This window comes from Colias eurytheme, chromosome 7 (genome assembly GCF_061535395.1).
Source record: "Colias eurytheme isolate Ceu_HAF_F1 chromosome 7, ilColEury1 Martin Lab GWU primary, whole genome shotgun sequence".
Lineage (NCBI taxonomy): Eukaryota > Metazoa > Arthropoda > Insecta > Lepidoptera > Pieridae > Colias > Colias eurytheme.
The window spans coordinates 643758-666656 of record NC_142986.1 but is presented as its reverse complement, the minus strand read 5'-3'; the positions used below and the strand labels follow the sequence as shown (position 1 = coordinate 666656).

The window sequence follows — 22899 nt, the reverse complement described above, 5'->3', positions numbered from 1 at the left end:
AACCACCAGCTTTTGCAATAATAATACAGTGTCTACTCACTTGCTGCTTGCACAGAAGCTTTTGCAATAATAATACAGTGTCTACTCACTTGCTGCTTCAACCAGAAGCTTTTGCAATAATAATACAGTGTCTACTCACTTGCTGCTTCAACCAGAAGCTTTTGCAATAATAATACAGTGTCAACTCACTTGCTGCTTGAACCACCAGCTTTTGCAATAATAATACAGTGTCTACTCACTTGCTGCTTGCACAGAAGCTTTTGCAATAATAATACAGTGTCTACTCACTTGCTGCTTCAACCAGAAGCTTTTGCTGTAATAATATAGTATCTACTCACTTGCTGCTTCAACCAGCAGCTTTTGCAATAATAATACAGTGTCTACTCACTTGCTGCTTCAACCAGCAGCTTTTGCAATAATAATACAGTGTCTACTCACTTGCTGCTTCAACCAGGAGCTTTTGCAATTATAATACAGTGTCTACTCACTTGCTGCTTTCACCAGCAGCTTTTGCAATAATAATACAGTGTCTACTCACTTGCTGCTTTAACCAGCAGCTTTTGCAATAATAATACAGTGTCAACTCACTTGCTGCTTCAACCACCAGCTTTTGCAATAATAATACAGTGTCTACTCACTTGCTGCTTGCACAGAAGCTTTTGCAATAATAATACAGTGTCTACTCACTTGCTTCTTCAACCAGAAGCTTTTGCAATAATAATACAGTGTCTACTCACTTGCTGCTTGAACCACCAGCTTTTGCAATAATAATACAGTGTCTACTCACTTGCTGCTTTAACCAGCAGCTTTTGCAATAATAACACAGTGTCTACTAACTTGCTGCTTCAACCAGCATCTTTTGCAATAATAATACAGTGTCTACTCACTTGCTGCTTCAACCACCAGCTTTTGCAATAATAATACAGTGTCTACTCACTTGCTGCATAACCAGCAGCTTTTGCAATAATAATACAGTGTCAACTCACTTGCTGCTTCAACCACCAGCTTTTGCAATAATAATACAGTGTCTACTCACTTGCTGCATCAACCAGTAGCTTTTGCAATAATAATACAGTGTCTACTCACTTGCTGCTTCAACCAGCAGCTTTTGCAATAATAATACAGTGTCTACTCACTTGCTGCATCATCCAGTAGCTTTTTCAGTAACAGTACAGTGTCTACTCACTTGCTGCTTCAACCAACAGCTTTTGCAATAATAATAAAGTGTCTACTCACTTGCTGCTTCAACCAGCAGCTTTTGTAGTAATAATACAGTGTCTACTCACTTGCTGCTTCGACCAGAAGCTTTTGCAGTAATAATATAGTATCTACTCACTTGCTGCTTCAACCAGCAGCTTTTGCAATAATAATACAGTGTCTACTCACTTGCTGCTTCAACCAGGAGCTTTTGCAATAATAATACAGTGTCTACTCACTTGCTGCTTTAACCAGCAGCTTTTGCAATAATAATACAGTGTCTACTCACTTGCTGCTTCAACCAGAAGCTTTTGCAATAATAATACAGTGTCTACTCACTTGCTGCTTTAACCAGCAGCTTTTGCAATAATAATACAGTGTCTACTCACTTGCTGCTTCAACCAGCAGCTTTTGCAATAATAATACAGTGTCTACTCACTTGCTGCTTCAACCACCAGCTTTTGCAATAATAATACAGTGTCTACTCACTTGCTGCATCAACCAGCAGCTTTTGCAATAATAATACAGTGTCTACTCACTTGCTGCTTCGACCAGAAGCTTTTGCAGTAATAATATAGTATCTACTCACTTGCTGCTTCAAACAGCAGCTTTTGCAATAATAATACAGTGTCTACTCACTTGCTGCTTCGACCAGAAGCTTTTGCAGTAATAATATAGTATCTACTCACTTGCTGCTTCAACCAGCAGCTTTTGCAATAATAATACAGTGTCTACTCACTTGCTGCTTCAACCAGCAGCTTTTGCGATAATAATACAGTGTCTACTCACTTGCTGCTTCAACCAGCAGCTTTTGCGATAATAATACAGTGTCTACTCACTTGCTGCTTCAACCAGAAGCTTTTGCAGTAATAATATAGTATCTACTCACTTGCTGCTTCAACCAGCAGCTTTTGCAATAATAATACAGTGTCTACTCACTTGCTGCTTCAACCAGCAGCTTTTGCAATAATAATACAGTGTCTACTCACTTGCTGCTTCAACCAGCAGCTTTTGCAATAATAATACAGTGTCTACTCACTTGCTGCTTCAACCAGATGCTTTTGCAATAATAATACAGTGTCTACTCACTTGCTGCTTCAACCAGAAGCTTTTACAATAATAATACAGTGTCTACTCACTTGCTGCTTCAACCAGAAGCTTTTGCAATAATAATACAGTGTCTACTCACTTGCTGCTTCAACCAGAAGCTTTTGCAATAATAATACAGTGTCTACTCACTTGCTGCTTTAACCAGCAGCTTTTGCAATAATAATACAGTGTCTACTCACTTGCTGCTTCAACCAGAAGCTTTTGCAGTAATAATATAGTATCTACTCACTTGCTGCTTCAACCAGCAGCTTTTGCAATAATAATACAGTGTCTACTCACTTGCTGCTTCAACCAGCAGCTTTTGCAATAATAATACAGTGTCTACTCACTTGCTGCTTCAACCAGCAGCTTTTGCAATAATAATACAGTGTCTACTCACTTGCTGCTTCAACCAGATGCTTTTGCAATAATAATACAGTGTCTACTCACTTGCTGCTTCAACCAGAAGCTTTTGCAATAATAATACAGTGTCTACTCACTTGCTGCTTCAACCAGAAGCTTTTGCAATAATAATACAGTGTCAACTCACTTGCTGCTTGAACCACCAGCTTTTGCAATAATAATACAGTGTCTACTCACTTGCTGCTTGCACAGAAGCTTTTGCAATAATAATACAGTGTCTACTCACTTGCTGCTTCAACCAGAAGCTTTTGCTGTAATAATATAGTATCTACTCACTTGCTGCTTCAACCAGCAGCTTTTGCAATAATAATACAGTGTCTACTCACTTGCTGCTTCAACCAGCAGCTTTTGCAATAATAATACAGTGTCTACTCACTTGCTGCTTCAACCAGCAGCTTTTGCAATAATAATACAGTGTCAACTCACTTGCTGCTTCAACCACCAGCTTTTGCAGTAATAATATAGTATCTACTCACTTGCTGCTTCAACCAGCAGCTTTTGCAATAATAATACAGTGTCTACTCACTTGCTGCTTCAACCAGCAGCTTTTGCAATAATAATACAGTGTCTACTCACTTGCTGCTTCAACCATCAGCTTTTGCAATAATAATACAGTGTCTACTCACTTGCTGCTTCAACCAGAAGCTTTTGCAATAATAATACAGTGTCTACTCACTTGCTGCTTCGACCAGAAGCTTTTGCAGTAATAATATAGTATCTACTCACTTGCTGCTTCAATTAGCAGCTTTTGCAATAATAATACAGTGTCTACTCACTTGCTGCTTCAACCAGCAGCTTTTGCAATAATAATACATTGTCTACTCACTTGCTGCTTCAACCAGGAGCTTTTGCAATTATAATACAGTGTCTACTCACTTGCTGCTTCAACCAGCAGCTTTTGCAATAATAATACAGTGTCTACTCACTTGCTGCTTCAACCACCAGCTTTTGCAATAATAATACAGTGTCTACTCCCTTGCTGCTTCAACCACCAGCTTTTGCAATAATAATACAGTGTCTACTCACTTGCTGCATCAACCAGCAGCTTTTGCAATAATAATACAGTGTCAACTCACTTGCTGCTTCAACCATCAGCTTTTGCAATAATAATACAGTGTCTACTCACTTGCTGCTTCAACCAGAAGCTTTTGCAATAATAATACAGTGTCTACTCACTTGCTGCTTCAACCAGAAGCTTTTGCAATAATAATACAGTGTCTACTCACTTGCTGCTTCAACCAGGAGCTTTTGCAATAATAATACAGTGTCTACTCACTTGCTGCTTCAACCAGGAGCTTTTGCAATAATAATACAGTGTCTACTCACTTGCTGCTTCAACCAGCAGCTTTTGCAATAATAATACAGTGTCAACTCACTTGCTGCTTCAACCACCAGCTTTTGCAATAATAATACAGTGTCTACTCACTTGCTGCTTCAACCAGCAGCTTTTGCAATAATAATACAGTGTCTACTCACTTGCTGCTTCAACCAGAAGCTTTTGCAGTAATAATATAGTATCTACTCACTTGCTGCTTCAACCAGCAGCTTTTGCAATAATAATACAGTGTCTACTCACTTGCTGCTTCAACCAGCAGCTTTTACAATAATAATACAGTGTCTACTCACTTGCTGCTTCAACCAGCAGCTTTTGCAATAATAATACAGTGTCTACTCACTTGCTGCTTCAACCAGGAGCTTTTGCAATAATAATACAGTGTCTACTCACTTGCTGCTTCAACCAGCAGCTTTTGCAATAATAATACAGTGTCAACTCACTTGCTGCTTCAACCAGCAGCTTTTGCAATAATAATACAGTGTCTACTCACTTGCTGCTTAGACCAGCAACTTTTGCAATAATAATACAGTGTCTACTCACTTGCTGCTTCAACCAGGAGCTTTTGCAATAATAATACAGTGTCTACTCACTTGCTGCTTCAACCAGGAGCTTTTGCAATAATAATACAGTGTCTACTCACTTGCTGCTTCAACCAGCAGCTTTTGCAATAATAATACAGTGTCAACTCACTTGCTGCTTCAACCACCAGCTTTTGCAATAATAATACAGTGTCTACTCACTTGCTGCTTCAACCAGGAGCTTTTGCAATAATAATACAGTGTCTACTCACTTGCTGCTTCAACCAGCAGCTTTTGCAATAATAATACAGTGTTAACTCACTTGCTGCTTCAACCACCAGCTTTTGCAATAATAATACAGTGTCTACTCACTTGCTGCTTCAACCAGAAGCTTTTGCAATAATAATACAGTGTCTACTCACTTGCTGCTTCAACCAGAAGCTTTTGCAATAATAATACAGTGTCTACTCACTTGCTGCTTCAACCAGCAGCTTTTGCAATAATAATACAGTGTCTACTCACTTGCTGCTTTAACCAGCAGCTTTTGCAATAATAATACAGTGTCTACTCACATGCTGCTTCAACCAGAAGCTTTTGCAATAATAATACAGTGTCTACTCACTTGCTGCTTTCACCAGCAGCTTTTGCAATAATAATACAGTGTCTACTCACTTGCTGCTTTAACCAGCAGCTTTTGCAATAATAATACAGTGTCAACTCACTTGCTGCTTCAACCACCAGCTTTTGCAATAATAATACAGTGTCTACTCACTTGCTGCTTGCACAGAAGCTTTTGCAATAATAATACAGTGTCTACTCACTTGCTGCTTCAACCAGAAGCTTTTGCAATAATAATACAGTGTCTACTCACTTGCTGCTTCAACCAGAAGCTTTTGCAATAATAATACAGTGTCAACTCACTTGCTGCTTGAACCACCAGCTTTTGCAATAATAATACAGTGTCTACTCACTTGCTGCTTGCACAGAAGCTTTTGCAATAATAATACAGTGTCTACTCACTTGCTGCTTCAACCAGAAGCTTTTGCTGTAATAATATAGTATCTACTCACTTGCTGCTTCAACCAGCAGCTTTTGCAATAATAATACAGTGTCTACTCACTTGCTGCTTCAACCAGCAGCTTTTGCAATAATAATACAGTGTCTACTCACTTGCTGCTTCAACCAGGAGCTTTTGCAATTATAATACAGTGTCTACTCACTTGCTGCTTTCACCAGCAGCTTTTGCAATAATAATACAGTGTCTACTCACTTGCTGCTTCAACCAGAAGCTTTTGCAGTAATAATATAGTATCTACTCACTTGCTGCTTCAACCAGCAGCTTTTGCAATAATAATACAGTGTCTACTCACTTGCTGCTTCAACCAGCAGCTTTTGCAATAATAATACAGTGTCTACTCACTTGCTGCTTCAACCAGCAGCTTTTGCAATAATAATACAGTGTCTACTCACTTGCTGCTTCAACCAGATGCTTTTGCAATAATAATACAGTGTCTACTCACTTGCTGCTTCAACCAGAAGCTTTTGCAATAATAATACAGTGTCTACTCACTTGCTGCTTCAACCAGAAGCTTTTGCAATAATAATACAGTGTCTACTCACTTGCTGCTTCAACCAGAAGCTTTTGCAATAATAATACAGTGTCTACTCACTTGCTGCTTTAACCAGCAGCTTTTGCAATAATAATACAGTGTCTACTCACTTGCTGCTTTAACCAGCAGCTTTTGCAATAATAATACAGTGTCTACTCACATGCTGCTTCAACCAGAAGCTTTTGCAATAATAATACAGTGTCTACTCACTTGCTGCTTTCACCAGCAGCTTTTGCAATAATAATACAGTGTCTACTCACTTGCTGCTTTAACCAGCAGCTTTTGCAATAATAATACAGTGTCAACTCACTTGCTGCTTCAACCACCAGCTTTTGCAATAATAATACAGTGTCTACTCACTTGCTGCTTGCACAGAAGCTTTTGCAATAACAATACAGTGTCTACTCACTTGCTGCTTCAACCAGAAGCTTTTGCAATAATAATACAGTGTCTACTCACTTGCTGCTTCAACCACCAGCTTTTGCAATAATAATACAGTGTCTACTCACTTGCTGCTTTAACCAGCAGCTTTTGCAATAATAATACAGTGTCTACTCACTTGCTGCTTCGACCAGAAGCTTTTGCTGTAATAATATAGTATCTACTCACTTGCTGCTTCAACCAGAAGCTTTTGCAATAATAATACAGTGTCTACTCACTTGCTGCTTCAACCAGCAGCTTTTGCAATAATAATACAGTGTCTACTCACTTGCTGCTTTAACCAGCAGCTTTTGCAATAATAATACAGTGTCTACTCACATGCTGCTTCAACCAGAAGCTTTTGCAATAATAATACAGTGTCTACTCACTTGCTGCTTCAACCAGCAGCTTTTGCAATAATAATACAGTGTCTACTCACTTGCTGCTTCAACCAGATGCTTTTGCAATAATAATACAGTGTCTACTCACTTGCTGCTTCAACCAGAAGCTTTTGCAATAATAATACAGTGTCTACTCACTTGCTGCTTCAACCAGAAGCTTTTGCAATAATAATACAGTGTCTACTCACTTGCTGCTTCAACCAGAAGCTTTTGCAATAATAATACAGTGTCTACTCACTTGCTGCTTCAACCAGCAGCTTTTGCAATAATAATACAGTGTCTACTCACTTGCTGCTTTAACCAGCAGCTTTTGCAATAATAATACAGTGTCTACTCACATGCTGCTTCAACCAGAAGCTTTTGCAATAATAATACAGTGTCTACTCACTTGCTGCTTTCACCAGCAGCTTTTGCAATATTAATACAGTGTCTACTCACTTGCTGCTTTAACCAGCAGCTTTTGCAATAATAATACAGTGTCAACTCACTTGCTGCTTCAACCACCAGCTTTTGCAATAATAATACAGTGTCTACTCACTTGCTGCTTGCACAGAAGCTTTTGCAATAATAATACAGTGTCTACTCACTTGCTGCTTCAACCAGAAGCTTTTGCAATAATAATACAGTGTCTACTTACTTGCTGCTTCAACCAGAAGCTTTTGCAATAATAATACAGTGTCAACTCACTTGCTGCTTGAACCACCAGCTTTTGCAATAATAATACAGTGTCTACTCACTTGCTGCTTGCACAGAAGCTTTTGCAATAATAATACAGTGTCTACTCACTTGCTGCTTCAACCAGAAGCTTTTGCTGTAATAATATAGTATCTACTCACTTGCTGCTTCAACCAGCAGCTTTTGCAATAATAATACAGTGTCTACTCACTTGCTGCTTCAACCAGCAGCTTTTGCAATAATAATACAGTGTCTACTCACTTGCTGCTTCAACCAGGAGCTTTTGCAATTATAATACAGTGTCTACTCACTTGCTGCTTTCACCAGCAGCTTTTGCAATAATAATACAGTGTCTACTCACTTGCTGCTTTAACCAGCAGCTTTTGCAATAATAATACAGTGTCAACTCACTTGCTGCTTCAACCACCAGCTTTTGCAATAATAATACAGTGTCTACTCACTTGCTGCTTGCACAGAAGCTTTTGCAATAATAATACAGTGTCTACTCACTTGCTTCTTCAACCAGAAGCTTTTGCAATAATAATACAGTGTCTACTCACTTGCTGCTTGAACCACCAGCTTTTGCAATAATAATACAGTGTCTACTCACTTGCTGCTTTAACCAGCAGCTTTTGCAATAATAACACAGTGTCTACTAACTTGCTGCTTCAACCAGCATCTTTTGCAATAATAATACAGTGTCTACTCACTTGCTGCTTAAACCACCAGCTTTTGCAATAATAATACAGTGTCTACTCACTTGCTGCATAACCAGCAGCTTTTGCAATAATAATACAGTGTCAACTCACTTGCTGCTTCAACCACCAGCTTTTGCAATAATAATACAGTGTCTACTCACTTGCTGCATCAACCAGTAGCTTTTGCAATAATAATACAGTGTCTACTCACTTGCTGCTTCAACCAGCAGCTTTTGCAATAATAATACAGTGTCTACTCACTTGCTGCATCATCCAGTAGCTTTTTCAGTAACAGTACAGTGTCTACTCACTTGCTGCTTCAACCAACAGCTTTTGCAATAATAATAAAGTGTCTACTCACTTGCTGCTTCAACCAGCAGCTTTTGTAGTAATAATACAGTGTCTACTCACTTGCTGCTTCGACCAGAAGCTTTTGCAGTAATAATATAGTATCTACTCACTTGCTGCTTCAACCAGCAGCTTTTGCAATAATAATACAGTGTCTACTCACTTGCTGCTTCAACCAGGAGCTTTTGCAATAATAATACAGTGTCTACTCACTTGCTGCTTTAACCAGCAGCTTTTGCAATAATAATACAGTGTCTACTCACTTGCTGCTTCAACCAGAAGCTTTTGCAATAATAATACAGTGTCTACTCACTTGCTGCTTTAACCAGCAGCTTTTGCAATAATAATACAGTGTCTACTCACTTGCTGCTTCAACCAGCAGCTTTTGCAATAATAATACAGTGTCTACTCACTTGCTGCTTCAACCACCAGCTTTTGCAATAATAATACAGTGTCTACTCACTTGCTGCATCAACCAGCAGCTTTTGCAATAATAATACAGTGTCTACTCACTTGCTGCTTCGACCAGAAGCTTTTGCAGTAATAATATAGTATCTACTCACTTGCTGCTTCAAACAGCAGCTTTTGCAATAATAATACAGTGTCTACTCACTTGCTGCTTCGACCAGAAGCTTTTGCAGTAATAATATAGTATCTACTCACTTGCTGCTTCAACCAGCAGCTTTTGCAATAATAATACAGTGTCTACTCACTTGCTGCTTCAACCAGCAGCTTTTGCGATAATAATACAGTGTCTACTCACTTGCTGCTTCAACCAGCAGCTTTTGCGATAATAATACAGTGTCTACTCACTTGCTGCTTCAACCAGAAGCTTTTGCAGTAATAATATAGTATCTACTCACTTGCTGCTTCAACCAGCAGCTTTTGCAATAATAATACAGTGTCTACTCACTTGCTGCTTCAACCAGCAGCTTTTGCAATAATAATACAGTGTCTACTCACTTGCTGCTTCAACCAGCAGCTTTTGCAATAATAATACAGTGTCTACTCACTTGCTGCTTCAACCAGATGCTTTTGCAATAATAATACAGTGTCTACTCACTTGCTGCTTCAACCAGAAGCTTTTACAATAATAATACAGTGTCTACTCACTTGCTGCTTCAACCAGAAGCTTTTGCAATAATAATACAGTGTCTACTCACTTGCTGCTTCAACCAGAAGCTTTTGCAATAATAATACAGTGTCTACTCACTTGCTGCTTTAACCAGCAGCTTTTGCAATAATAATACAGTGTCTACTCACTTGCTGCTTCAACCAGAAGCTTTTGCAGTAATAATATAGTATCTACTCACTTGCTGCTTCAACCAGCAGCTTTTGCAATAATAATACAGTGTCTACTCACTTGCTGCTTCAACCAGCAGCTTTTGCAATAATAATACAGTGTCTACTCACTTGCTGCTTCAACCAGCAGCTTTTGCAATAATAATACAGTGTCTACTCACTTGCTGCTTCAACCAGATGCTTTTGCAATAATAATACAGTGTCTACTCACTTGCTGCTTCAACCAGAAGCTTTTGCAATAATAATACAGTGTCTACTCACTTGCTGCTTCAACCAGAAGCTTTTGCAATAATAATACAGTGTCAACTCACTTGCTGCTTGAACCACCAGCTTTTGCAATAATAATACAGTGTCTACTCACTTGCTGCTTGCACAGAAGCTTTTGCAATAATAATACAGTGTCTACTCACTTGCTGCTTCAACCAGAAGCTTTTGCTGTAATAATATAGTATCTACTCACTTGCTGCTTCAACCAGCAGCTTTTGCAATAATAATACAGTGTCTACTCACTTGCTGCTTCAACCAGCAGCTTTTGCAATAATAATACAGTGTCTACTCACTTGCTGCTTCAACCAGCAGCTTTTGCAATAATAATACAGTGTCAACTCACTTGCTGCTTCAACCACCAGCTTTTGCAGTAATAATATAGTATCTACTCACTTGCTGCTTCAACCAGCAGCTTTTGCAATAATAATACAGTGTCTACTCACTTGCTGCTTCAACCAGCAGCTTTTGCAATAATAATACAGTGTCTACTCACTTGCTGCTTCAACCATCAGCTTTTGCAATAATAATACAGTGTCTACTCACTTGCTGCTTCAACCAGAAGCTTTTGCAATAATAATACAGTGTCTACTCACTTGCTGCTTCGACCAGAAGCTTTTGCAGTAATAATATAGTATCTACTCACTTGCTGCTTCAATTAGCAGCTTTTGCAATAATAATACAGTGTCTACTCACTTGCTGCTTCAACCAGCAGCTTTTGCAATAATAATACATTGTCTACTCACTTGCTGCTTCAACCAGGAGCTTTTGCAATTATAATACAGTGTCTACTCACTTGCTGCTTCAACCAGCAGCTTTTGCAATAATAATACAGTGTCTACTCACTTGCTGCTTCAACCACCAGCTTTTGCAATAATAATACAGTGTCTACTCCCTTGCTGCTTCAACCACCAGCTTTTGCAATAATAATACAGTGTCTACTCACTTGCTGCATCAACCAGCAGCTTTTGCAATAATAATACAGTGTCAACTCACTTGCTGCTTCAACCATCAGCTTTTGCAATAATAATACAGTGTCTACTCACTTGCTGCTTCAACCAGAAGCTTTTGCAATAATAATACAGTGTCTACTCACTTGCTGCTTCAACCAGAAGCTTTTGCAATAATAATACAGTGTCTACTCACTTGCTGCTTCAACCAGGAGCTTTTGCAATAATAATACAGTGTCTACTCACTTGCTGCTTCAACCAGGAGCTTTTGCAATAATAATACAGTGTCTACTCACTTGCTGCTTCAACCAGCAGCTTTTGCAATAATAATACAGTGTCAACTCACTTGCTGCTTCAACCACCAGCTTTTGCAATAATAATACAGTGTCTACTCACTTGCTGCTTCAACCAGCAGCTTTTGCAATAATAATACAGTGTCTACTCACTTGCTGCTTCAACCAGAAGCTTTTGCAGTAATAATATAGTATCTACTCACTTGCTGCTTCAACCAGCAGCTTTTGCAATAATAATACAGTGTCTACTCACTTGCTGCTTCAACCAGCAGCTTTTACAATAATAATACAGTGTCTACTCACTTGCTGCTTCAACCAGCAGCTTTTGCAATAATAATACAGTGTCTACTCACTTGCTGCTTCAACCAGGAGCTTTTGCAATAATAATACAGTGTCTACTCACTTGCTGCTTCAACCAGCAGCTTTTGCAATAATAATACAGTGTCAACTCACTTGCTGCTTCAACCAGCAGCTTTTGCAATAATAATACAGTGTCTACTCACTTGCTGCTTAGACCAGCAACTTTTGCAATAATAATACAGTGTCTACTCACTTGCTGCTTCAACCAGGAGCTTTTGCAATAATAATACAGTGTCTACTCACTTGCTGCTTCAACCAGGAGCTTTTGCAATAATAATACAGTGTCTACTCACTTGCTGCTTCAACCAGCAGCTTTTGCAATAATAATACAGTGTCAACTCACTTGCTGCTTCAACCACCAGCTTTTGCAATAATAATACAGTGTCTACTCACTTGCTGCTTCAACCAGGAGCTTTTGCAATAATAATACAGTGTCTACTCACTTGCTGCTTCAACCAGCAGCTTTTGCAATAATAATACAGTGTTAACTCACTTGCTGCTTCAACCACCAGCTTTTGCAATAATAATACAGTGTCTACTCACTTGCTGCTTCAACCAGCAGCTTTTGCAATAATAATACAGTGTCTACTCACTTGCTGCTTCAACCAGAAGCTTTTGCAGTAATAATATAGTATCTACTCACTTGCTGCTTCAACCAGCAGCTTTTGCAATAATAATACAGTGTCTACTCACTTGCTGCTTCAACCAGCAGCTTTTGCAATAATAATACAGTGTCTACTCACTTGCTGCTTCAACCAGCAGCTTTTGCAATAATAATACAGTGTCTACTCACCTTCTGCTTCAACCAGGAGCTTTTGCAATAATAATACAGTGTCTACTCACTTGCTGCTTCAACCATCAGCTTTTGCAATAATAATACAGTGTGTACTCACTTGCTGCTTCAACCAGAAGCTTTTGCAGTAATAATATAGTATCTACTCACTTGCTGCTTCAACCAGCAGCTTTTGCAATAATAATACAGTGTCTACTCACTTGCTGCTTCAACCAGCAGCTTTTGCAATAATAATACAGTGTCTACTCACTTGCTGCTTCAACCAGCAGCTTTTGCAATAATAATACAGTGTCTACTCACTTGCTGCTTCAACCAGGAGCTTTTGCAATAATAATACAGTGTCTACTCACTTGCTGCTTCAACCATCAGCTTTTGCAATAATAATACAGTGTGTACTCACTTGCTGCTTCAACCAGAAGCTTTTGCAATAATAATACAGTGTCTACTCACTTGCTGCTTCAACCAGAAGCTTTTGCAATAATAATACAGTGTCTACTCACTTGCTGCTTCAACCAGAAGCTTTTGCAATAATAATACAGTGTCTACTCACTTGCTGCTTCAACCAGCAGCTTTTGCAATAATAATACAGTGTCAACTCACTTGCTGCTTCAACCACCAGCTTTTGCAATAATAATACAGTGTCTACTTACTTGCTGCTTCAACCAGGAGCTTTTGCAATAATAATACAGTGTCTACTCACTTGCTGCTTCAACCAGGAGCTTTTGCAATAATAATACAGTGTCTACTCACTTGCTGCTTCAACCAGGAGCTTTTGCAATAATAATACAGTGTCTACTCACTTGCTGCTTCAACCAGCAGCTTTTGCAATAATAATACAGTGTCAACTCACTTGCTGCTTCAACCACCAGCTTTTGCAATAATAATACAGTGTCTACTCACTTGCTGCTTCAACCAGGAGCTTTTGCAATAATAATACAGTGTCTACTCACTTGCTGCTTCAACCAGCAGCTTTTGCAATAATAATACAGTGTTAACTCACTTGCTGCTTCAACCACCAGCTTTTGCAATAATAATACAGTGTCTACTCACTTGCTGCTTCAACCAGCAGCTTTTGCAATAATAATACAGTGTCTACTCACTTGCTGCTTCAACCAGAAGCTTTTGCAGTAATAATATAGTATCTACTCACTTGCTGCTTCAACCAGCAGCTTTTGCAATAATAATACAGTGTCTACTCACTTGCTGCTTCAACCAGCAGCTTTTGCAATAATAATACAGTGTCTACTCACTTGCTGCTTCAACCAGCAGCTTTTGCAATAATAATACAGTGTCTACTCACTTGCTGCTTCAACCAGGAGCTTTTGCAATAATAATACAGTGTCTACTCACTTGCTGCTTCAACCATCAGCTTTTGCAATAATAATACAGTGTGTACTCACTTGCTGCTTCAACCAGAAGCTTTTGCAGTAATAATATAGTATCTACTCACTTGCTGCTTCAACCAGCAGCTTTTGCAATAATAATACAGTGTCTACTCACTTGCTGCTTCAACCAGCAGCTTTTGCAATAATAATACAGTGTCTACTCACTTGCTGCTTCAACCAGCAGCTTTTGCAATAATAATACAGTGTCTACTCACTTGCTGCTTCAACCAGGAGCTTTTGCAATAATAATACAGTGTCTACTCACTTGCTGCTTCAACCATCAGCTTTTGCAATAATAATACAGTGTGTACTCACTTGCTGCTTCAACCAGAAGCTTTTGCAATAATAATACAGTGTCTACTCACTTGCTGCTTCAACCAGAAGCTTTTGCAATAATAATACAGTGTCTACTCACTTGCTGCTTCAACCAGAAGCTTTTGCAATAATAATACAGTGTCTACTCACTTGCTGCTTTAACCAGCAGCTTTTGCAATAATAATACAGTGTCTACTCACTTGCTGCTTCGACCAGAAGCTTTTGCAGTAATAATATAGTATCTACTCACTTGCTGCTTCAACCAGCAGCTTTTGCAATAATAATACAATGTCTACTCACTTGCTGCTTCAACCAGCAGCTTTTGCAATAATAATACAGTGTCTACTCACTTGCTGCTTCAACCAGGAGCTTTTGCAATAATAATACAGTGTCTACTCACTTGCTGCTTCAACCAGGAGCTTTTGCAATAATAATACAGTGTCTACTCACTTGCTGCTTCAACCAGCAGCTTTTGCAATAATAATTCAGTGTCAACTCACTTGCTGCTTCAACCAGCAGCTTTTGCAATAATAATACAGTGTCTACTCACTTGCTGCTTCAACCAGCAGCTTTTGCAATAAAAATACAGTGTCTACTCACTTGCTGCTTCAACCAGGAGCTTTTGCAATAATAATACAGTGTCTACTCACTTGCTGCTTCAACCAGGAGCTTTTGCAATAATAATACAGTGTCTACTCACTTGCTGCTTCAACCAGCAGCTTTTGCAATAATAATTCAGTGTCAACTCACTTGCTGCTTCAACCAGCAGCTTTTGCAATAATAATACAGTGTCTACTCACTTGCTGCTTCAACCAGCAGCTTTTGCAATAATAATACAGTGTCTACTCACTTGCTGCTTCAACCAGGAGCTTTTGCAATAATAATACAGTGTCTACTCACTTGCTGCTTCAACCACCAGCTTTTGCAATAATAATACAGTGTCTACTCACTTGCTGCTTCAACCACCAGCTTTTGCAATAATAATACAGTGTCTACTCACTTGCTGCTTCAACCAGCAGCTTTTGCAATAATAATACAGTGTCTACTCACTTGCTGCTTCAACCACCAGCTTTTGCAATAATAATACAGTGTCTACTCACTTGCTGCTTCAACCACCAGCTTTTGCAATAATAATACAGTGTCTACTCACTTGCTGCTTCGACCAGAAGCTTTTGCAGTAATAATATAGTATCTACTCACTTGCTGCTTCAACCAGCAGCTTTTGCAATAATAATACAATGTCTACTCACTTGCTGCTTCAACCAGCAGCTTTTGCAATAATAATACAGTGTCTACTCACTTGCTGCTTCAACCAGGAGCTTTTGCAATAATAATACAGTGTCTTCTCACTTGCTGCTTCAACCAGGAGCTTTTGCAATAATAATACAGTGTCTACTCACTTGCTGCTTCAACCAGGAGCTTTTGCAATAATAATACAGTGTCTACTCACTTGCTGCTTCAACCAGCAGCTTTTGCAATAATAATTCAGTGTCAACTCACTTGCTGCTTCAACCAGCAGCTTTTGCAATAATAATACAGTGTCTACTCACTTGCTGCTTCAACCAGCAGCTTTTGCAATAATAATACAGTGTCTACTCACTTGCTGCTTCAACCAGGAGCTTTTGCAATAATAATACAGTGTCTACTCACTTGCTGCTTCAACCAGGAGCTTTTGCAATAATAATACAGTGTCTACTCACTTGCTGCTTCAACCACCAGCTTTTGCAATAATAATACAGTGTCTACTCACTTGCTGCTTCAACCAGCAGCTTTTGCAATAATAATACAGTGTCTACTCACTTGCTGCTTCAACCACCAGCTTTTGCAATAATAATACAGTGTCTACTCACTTGCTGCTTCAACCACCAGCTTTTGCAATAATAATACAGTGTCTACTCACTTGCTGCTTCAACCACCAGCTTTTGCAATAATAATACAGTGTCTACTCACTTGCTGCTTCAACCAGCAGCTTTTGCAATAATAATACAGTGTCTACTCACTTGCTGCTTCAACCAGCAGCTTTTGCAATAATAATACAGTGTCTACTCACTTGCTGCTTCAACCAGCAGCTTTTGCAGTAATAATACAGTGTCTACTCACTTGCTGCATCATCCAGTAGCTTTTTCAGTAACAGTACAGTGTCTACTCACTTGCTGCTTCAACCAGCAGCTTTTGCAATAATAATACAGTGTCTACTCACTTGCTGCTTCAACCAGGAGCTTTTGCAATAATAATACAGTGTCTACTCACTAGCTGCTTCAACCACTAGCTTTTGCAATAATAATACAGTGTCTACTCACTTGCTGCTTCAACCAGCAGCTTTTGCAATAATAATACAGTGTCTACTCACTTGCTGCATCAACCAGTAGCTTTTGCAATAATAATACAGTGTCTACTCACTTGCTGCTTCAACCAGCAGCTTTTGCAATAATAATACAGTGTCTACTCACTTGCTGCTTCAACCACCAGCTTTTGCAATAATAATACAGTGTCTACTCACTTGCTGCTTCAACCACCAGCTTTTGCAATAATAATACAGTGTCTACTCACTTGCTGCTTCGACCAGAAGCTTTTGCAGTAATAATATAGTATCTACTCACTTGCTGCTTCAACCAGCAGCTTTTGCAATAATAATACAATGTCTACTCACTTGCTGCTTCAACCAGCAGCTTTTGCAATAATAATACAGTGTCTACTCACTTGCTGCTTCAACCAGGAGCTTTTGCAATAATAATACAGTGTCTTCTCACTTGCTGCTTCAACCAGGAGCTTTTGCAATAATAATACAGTGTCTACTCACTTGCTGCTTCAACCAGGAGCTTTTGCAATAATAATACAGTGTCTACTCACTTGCTGCTTCAACCAGCAGCTTTTGCAATAATAATTCAGTGTCAACTCACTTGCTGCTTCAACCAGCAGCTTTTGCAATAATAATACAGTGTCTACTCACTTGCTGCTTCAACCAGCAGCTTTTGCAATAATAATACAGTGTCTACTCACTTGCTGCTTCAACCAGGAGCTTTTGCAATAATAATACAGTGTCTACTCACTTGCTGCTTCAACCAGGAGCTTTTGCAATAATAATACAGTGTCTACTCACTTGCTGCTTCAACCACCAGCTTTTGCAATAATAATACAGTGTCTACTCACTTGCTGCTTCAACCAGCAGCTTTTGCAATAATAATACAGTGTCTACTCACTTGCTGCTTCAACCACCAGCTTTTGCAATAATAATACAGTGTCTACTCACTTGCTGCTTCAACCACCAGCTTTTGCAATAATAATACAGTGTCTACTCACTTGCTGCTTCAACCACCAGCTTTTGCAATAATAATACAGTGTCTACTCACTTGCTGCTTCAACCAGCAGCTTTTGCAATAATAATACAGTGTCTTCTCACTTGCTGCTTCAACCAGGAGCTTTTGCAATAATAATACAGTGTCTACTCACTTGCTGCATCAACCAGTAAGCTTTTGCAATAATAATACAGTGTCTACTCACTTGCTGCATCATCCAGTAGCTTTTTCAGTAACAGTACAGTGTCTACTCACTTGCTGCTTCAACCAGCAGCTTTTGCAATAATAATACAGTGTCTACTCACTTGCTGCTTCAACCAGCAGCTTTTGCAGTAATAATACAGTGTCTACTCACTTGCTGCATCATCCAGTAGCTTTTTCAGTAACAGTACAGTGTCTACTCACTTGCTGCTTCAACCAGCAGCTTTTGCAATAATAATACAGTGTCTACTCACTTGCTGCTTCAACCAGGAGCTTTTGCAATAATAATACAGTGTCTACTCACTAGCTGCTTCAACCACTAGCTTTTGCAATAATAATACAGTGTCTACTCACTTGCTGCTTCAACCAGCAGCTTTTGCAATAATAATACAGTGTCTACTCACTTGCTGCATCAACCAGTAGCTTTTCCAATAATAATACAGTGTCTACTCACTTGCTGCTTCAACCAGCAGCTTTTGCAATAATAATACAGTGTCTACTCACTTGCTGCTTCAACCACCAGCTTTTGCAATAATAATACAGTGTATACTCACTTGCTGCTTCAACCAGTAGCTTAAAAAGTAACAGTACAGTGCAGAGGCGGCTCGCCCTAAGGAGCGCTGGTGCAGTGAACTCCCATAAATAATTATAATAAAATCATACTCCTTAATTTCATTATTAATATTACCGCCAAGACAAGCCAAGCGAGGCGCACGGGCACTACCTACCTTTTCTCGAAGCGCTTCGACGTTTTTTTGAACCCTCATAACTTGGGTTTGGATTATGCTAGATCAACAAAATTTTCGGGATATATTGTCAATAGCGGACTTATTGAACATATTAAGTTTTAATTACATTAGCTTTTATACTTCAGATTTTATTTATATCTAAAAAACTCTAATTTCGTCACTGACTCACTGATGATCATCAAAATTCTTAAGGTATTTCCTAATGTCCTAGAAAGCTGAAATTTTGTATGTAAGCTAGTATTAGCACACAAACAACAAAAAAATTATAAAACTTGTAACTTTCATCCCCCAACCCCTTAAACTAGGGGATGGGAGTTTGTATGAGACCTGTAATTTTAAATTAAATTTTGATGACGCTAGAGGTCTAACAAACAACAAAAAAATTATAAAACTTGTAACTTTCATCCCCCAACCCCTTAAACTAGGGGATGGGAGTTTGTATGAGACCTGTAATTTTAAATTAAATTTTGATGACGCTAGGAGGTCTAATCTAATAATCTAAAACTTGGTTCCCCTAGATATATATATGTATAGGTACTCCTTGTTAAAAAAAAAATTGTTACAAACAACCTACAAAAAGAAATGAAATCCCACCAAAAACATTTTCATGTAAAATGTTGCCAAGACGAGCCCATATGACTCGCACTGTCAAAAAGTTATCAGATCTCATGTAGAGCCAAGCTTCTAACACTACACGCCCTAACTCTACAAGGCCTAACTTCACAAACTCTACACCTTAGTCAAAATATGTGGCTTGGCCGTTCGTTACTACAAGAACTATTGTATAACACAAAAGTAATGAACAGTGAATTAATTTTTCACCTTACGCCGATGTGAATGTAGCGAAATGGCCAAGCCACATATTTTGACTAACGTGTAGAGTTTGTGAAGTTAGGCCTTGTAGAGTTAGGGCGTGTAGTGTTAGAAGCTTGGCTCTACATGAGATCTGATAACTTTTTGACAGTGCGAGTCATATGGGCTCGTCTTGGCAACATTTTACATGAAAATGTTTTTGGTGGGATTAATATTAATTATTACTATTTAAAATCAATCGTAATCGTAAAAAACTACTGTCAATACCAATGAATATATCCATCATTCCATACACCTGAATAATACTGTATTATACAGTAACGCGCGAAGCGGAGCGCTCACGATTGCGCTCCAATGAAAAAATATTTAGTACATTTCCTAATACGAAATCCAATAGGAGTGAAAGAGAGGGTTTGCCAGTGCCCTGCGCGCGTGAAACAGAAGATTTTCTATGGAAAAATAGCAAAATTCGGAGCGCCGCTCCCGCAAACGTTGCCGGTTCGTTTTTACCGCCGCGCCTGGGCGCCCGTACACAGGACAGCGATGTTGCCACTCTCTATATTATAAACAAACACTCGACTCTCGAAGTCTCGAGTCAACTTCAATGCACGCGCGCGATAGCAAATTCGGGAATTTTTTAATTAAAATCATAAGATACGTGTTGAAATAGTCTGTAGTTATCAGTATTACTTGTGAGTGTGAAAATGAACAATTATAATGTGGCGTTCATTAAAAAGTGTGTTAAAACGTTACAAATTCGGCTTGAATTGAAAGCTAAGGGACTGCCACGGCCTGAACTTGACCTTACGCAAAAATGTACGACAAAAACGAAAACATATACGCGTGTGTTTAAATCCGAACAATATTATGTGAAAACACCGTGGTTGTGTGGTTGTGATGAAAGCAACAAAGTGTTTTATTTCAAGTGAACACCCATAAAATTTTGTCACGAGCCGCCTCTGGTACAGTGTCTACTCACTTGCTGCTTCAACCAGGAGCTTTTGCAATAATAATACAGTGTCTACTCACTTGCTGCTTCAACCAGGAGCTTTTGCAATAATAATACAGTGTCTACTCACTTGCTGCTTCAACCAGGAGCTTTTGCAATAATAATACAGTGTCTACTCACTTGCTGCTTCAACCAGCAGCATTTTCAGTAACAGTACAGTATTTACTCACTTGCTGCTTCAACCAGCAGCTTTGGAGGAACAGTACAGTGTCTACTCACTTGCTGCTTCAACCAGGAGCTTTTGCAATAATAATACAGTGTCTACTCACTTGCTGCTTCAACCAGGAGCTTTTGCAATAATAATACAGTGTCTACTCACTTGCTGCTTCAACCAGTAGCTTATCACTAACAGTACAGTCTCCCTCACTTTAAGCACCAGCAGTTTTGTAACTTGTAAGTTAACTTATAACTAGAACATTTTACACACCAGCCCTATCAACAAGCAGCTTCAAATTTGGCAGGATCCGGGATCCTTGTCTCGGTTGCTGCAGGAAGAACAGCACGAGCAGCGTCAGCGGGAAGTTGGTGATCCACCGTCCCGGGTGCGGTGTGGTGAGAGCTGTGGCTCGGGCCCAGCGCCGGACTGCGACTGTGAGCGGCCGGACCCTAGGGTCCAGGGATCCGAGCTGCCAGAGCAACTCTGACATGTACACGCCGGACCTGCATATTTAAAAACGTCTTTGTTACGTTACGTCATTGTTTCAAGCAAAATATTAACACAAGTAATTGCGTTGTCATTTTTACTGCTGTAACAGGAAAAATAGCAACATGACATGAAGTGAGCGAAACATATTATGTAGCCTTTTTAAACATTTTTAAATTAATAGCAGTTGAAAATTTAAAGCGGCGCTTAGTTATTTGTTTCTTTTTTTTCCCTATTATTTATATTAGATATAGATATTGCTGATAATATAATTTGCACGCCATTCATGGCTAATGTGTTGATTCGACCTATAATGTAATTTGTTATCTTTGTACACACATTATGCAAATAAAGAGATTAATTTATTTATTTATTTATTTATTTGTTATGCTGTTGCTTTTTATTTTCAACTTATTTAGTCACTAGCGGTCCGCCCCGGCTTCGCCCGTGGTACATATTTCGCAATAAAACGTAGCCTATGTTGTTTCTCAGGGTCTAAAGATTATCTGTGCCAAATTTCATCAAAATCGGTCCAGTAGTTTATGCGTGAAAATCATACATACATACATACAAACCTTTCCTCTTTATAATATTAGTATAGATGAATGAAGAGAAGTTGCACTTTTTAATATACGAAATAAATTGAAATGAAACTATAATATGATAAAAACCTGTCAATTTATGAAAATGCACAGGACTTTTTTACCACATAAATACCAGTGGCGGTACGTTCATACAAGCCGAAAAGCCCGGCTTGCCTTAGAAATTCGCTACGAGACAGGAAAATACCCATATTTACGTTTGAATATTCGCGCGCAATGAGCAATTCATAATCTGCTCCGAATTCAATGAAAACTCACCTACAATATAATATATAATACGCCTAGCATAAAACAATGACGAATTCGAGTAAACTTTTTAATTTCATCCTTCTTCCTATCGGAATAAGGTCGTACCTTTTATATGGACGTTACAACCTAAATTGGATGGATTATAAACAGTGCGGTGTCTCGCTTGCACGCGTGGGCTTTTACCGGGCTTTGCGCTCATCTCTTCTAACGTATGAAATTTCGTCGGAATAGATACATACCTAGCTATAGAACTCTATAGCAATTTGTAAGGAGCATGAAGCCCGGCTTTTTAACAGTGTGAAGATAGTTACGATTGCGCGAACGAACGTCGTGAATATTATTGTTAAATTATAGTTTGTTTGAGCGGGTGATTATACCGGTGTAATTTAGGTTAAGTTTTTCGAATTTTGTGGTAAAATAAGTGTCGCGACAGCAGATTGTGTTGTAAATTGTGATGGTTTACTTTGTGCTCAGCGGGGAAAAGGTAAAATCATTAAACTTTACTGAAAAACAATTAATTTCTTCATCAAAACCAACTCCCGATTTGTGCATTACCGAAACTAGTAAGTCACATATAAACGAAATTTTAATTGTAATGTTTACGAACGATTTCATGAATGAGAATTGCTTAGAAGAAGCCTTTCCCCAGCTGTTGAAATTTGCACATATTTTGGTAGTTACGATTCCTGCTAGTAAATAGGTAGTAGTTCTTCCACGGAGCGTGCTTTCTCATCGTTAAATCGTATTCATAGGTACGTTTATTTAATTATTAAGAAATACTTGTGTATTTATTTGGCCAAGAACGCCTTTCTGAATTAGGGTGCACTCACACACATCAGTCACCGTCACGGCACGTCACCGGACAGGATTTTAAAAAAATATGTATCAATAGTTCTAGTATGACTCTGTTCCCACACGACAGTCGCCGGCACGAAATCTATCAGTGACGTCACCGGTCAG

The 22899-nt window shown here is 38.9% G+C and overlaps 1 protein-coding gene across 1 annotated transcript in view; it reads right to left on the bottom strand.

Annotated features, from left to right (window-relative positions):
- The window catches only part of LOC149906865 (poly(A) RNA polymerase, mitochondrial-like), a 43586-nt gene that overhangs the window by 15387 nt on the left and 5300 nt on the right, over window positions 1-22899 (bottom strand). The window contains exon 6 of the mRNA XM_090103909.1: window positions 20873-21105. Coding sequence (XP_089960035.1) covers window positions 20873-21105 — 233 coding nt within the window. The remainder of the gene's footprint in view (window positions 1-20872; window positions 21106-22899) is intronic.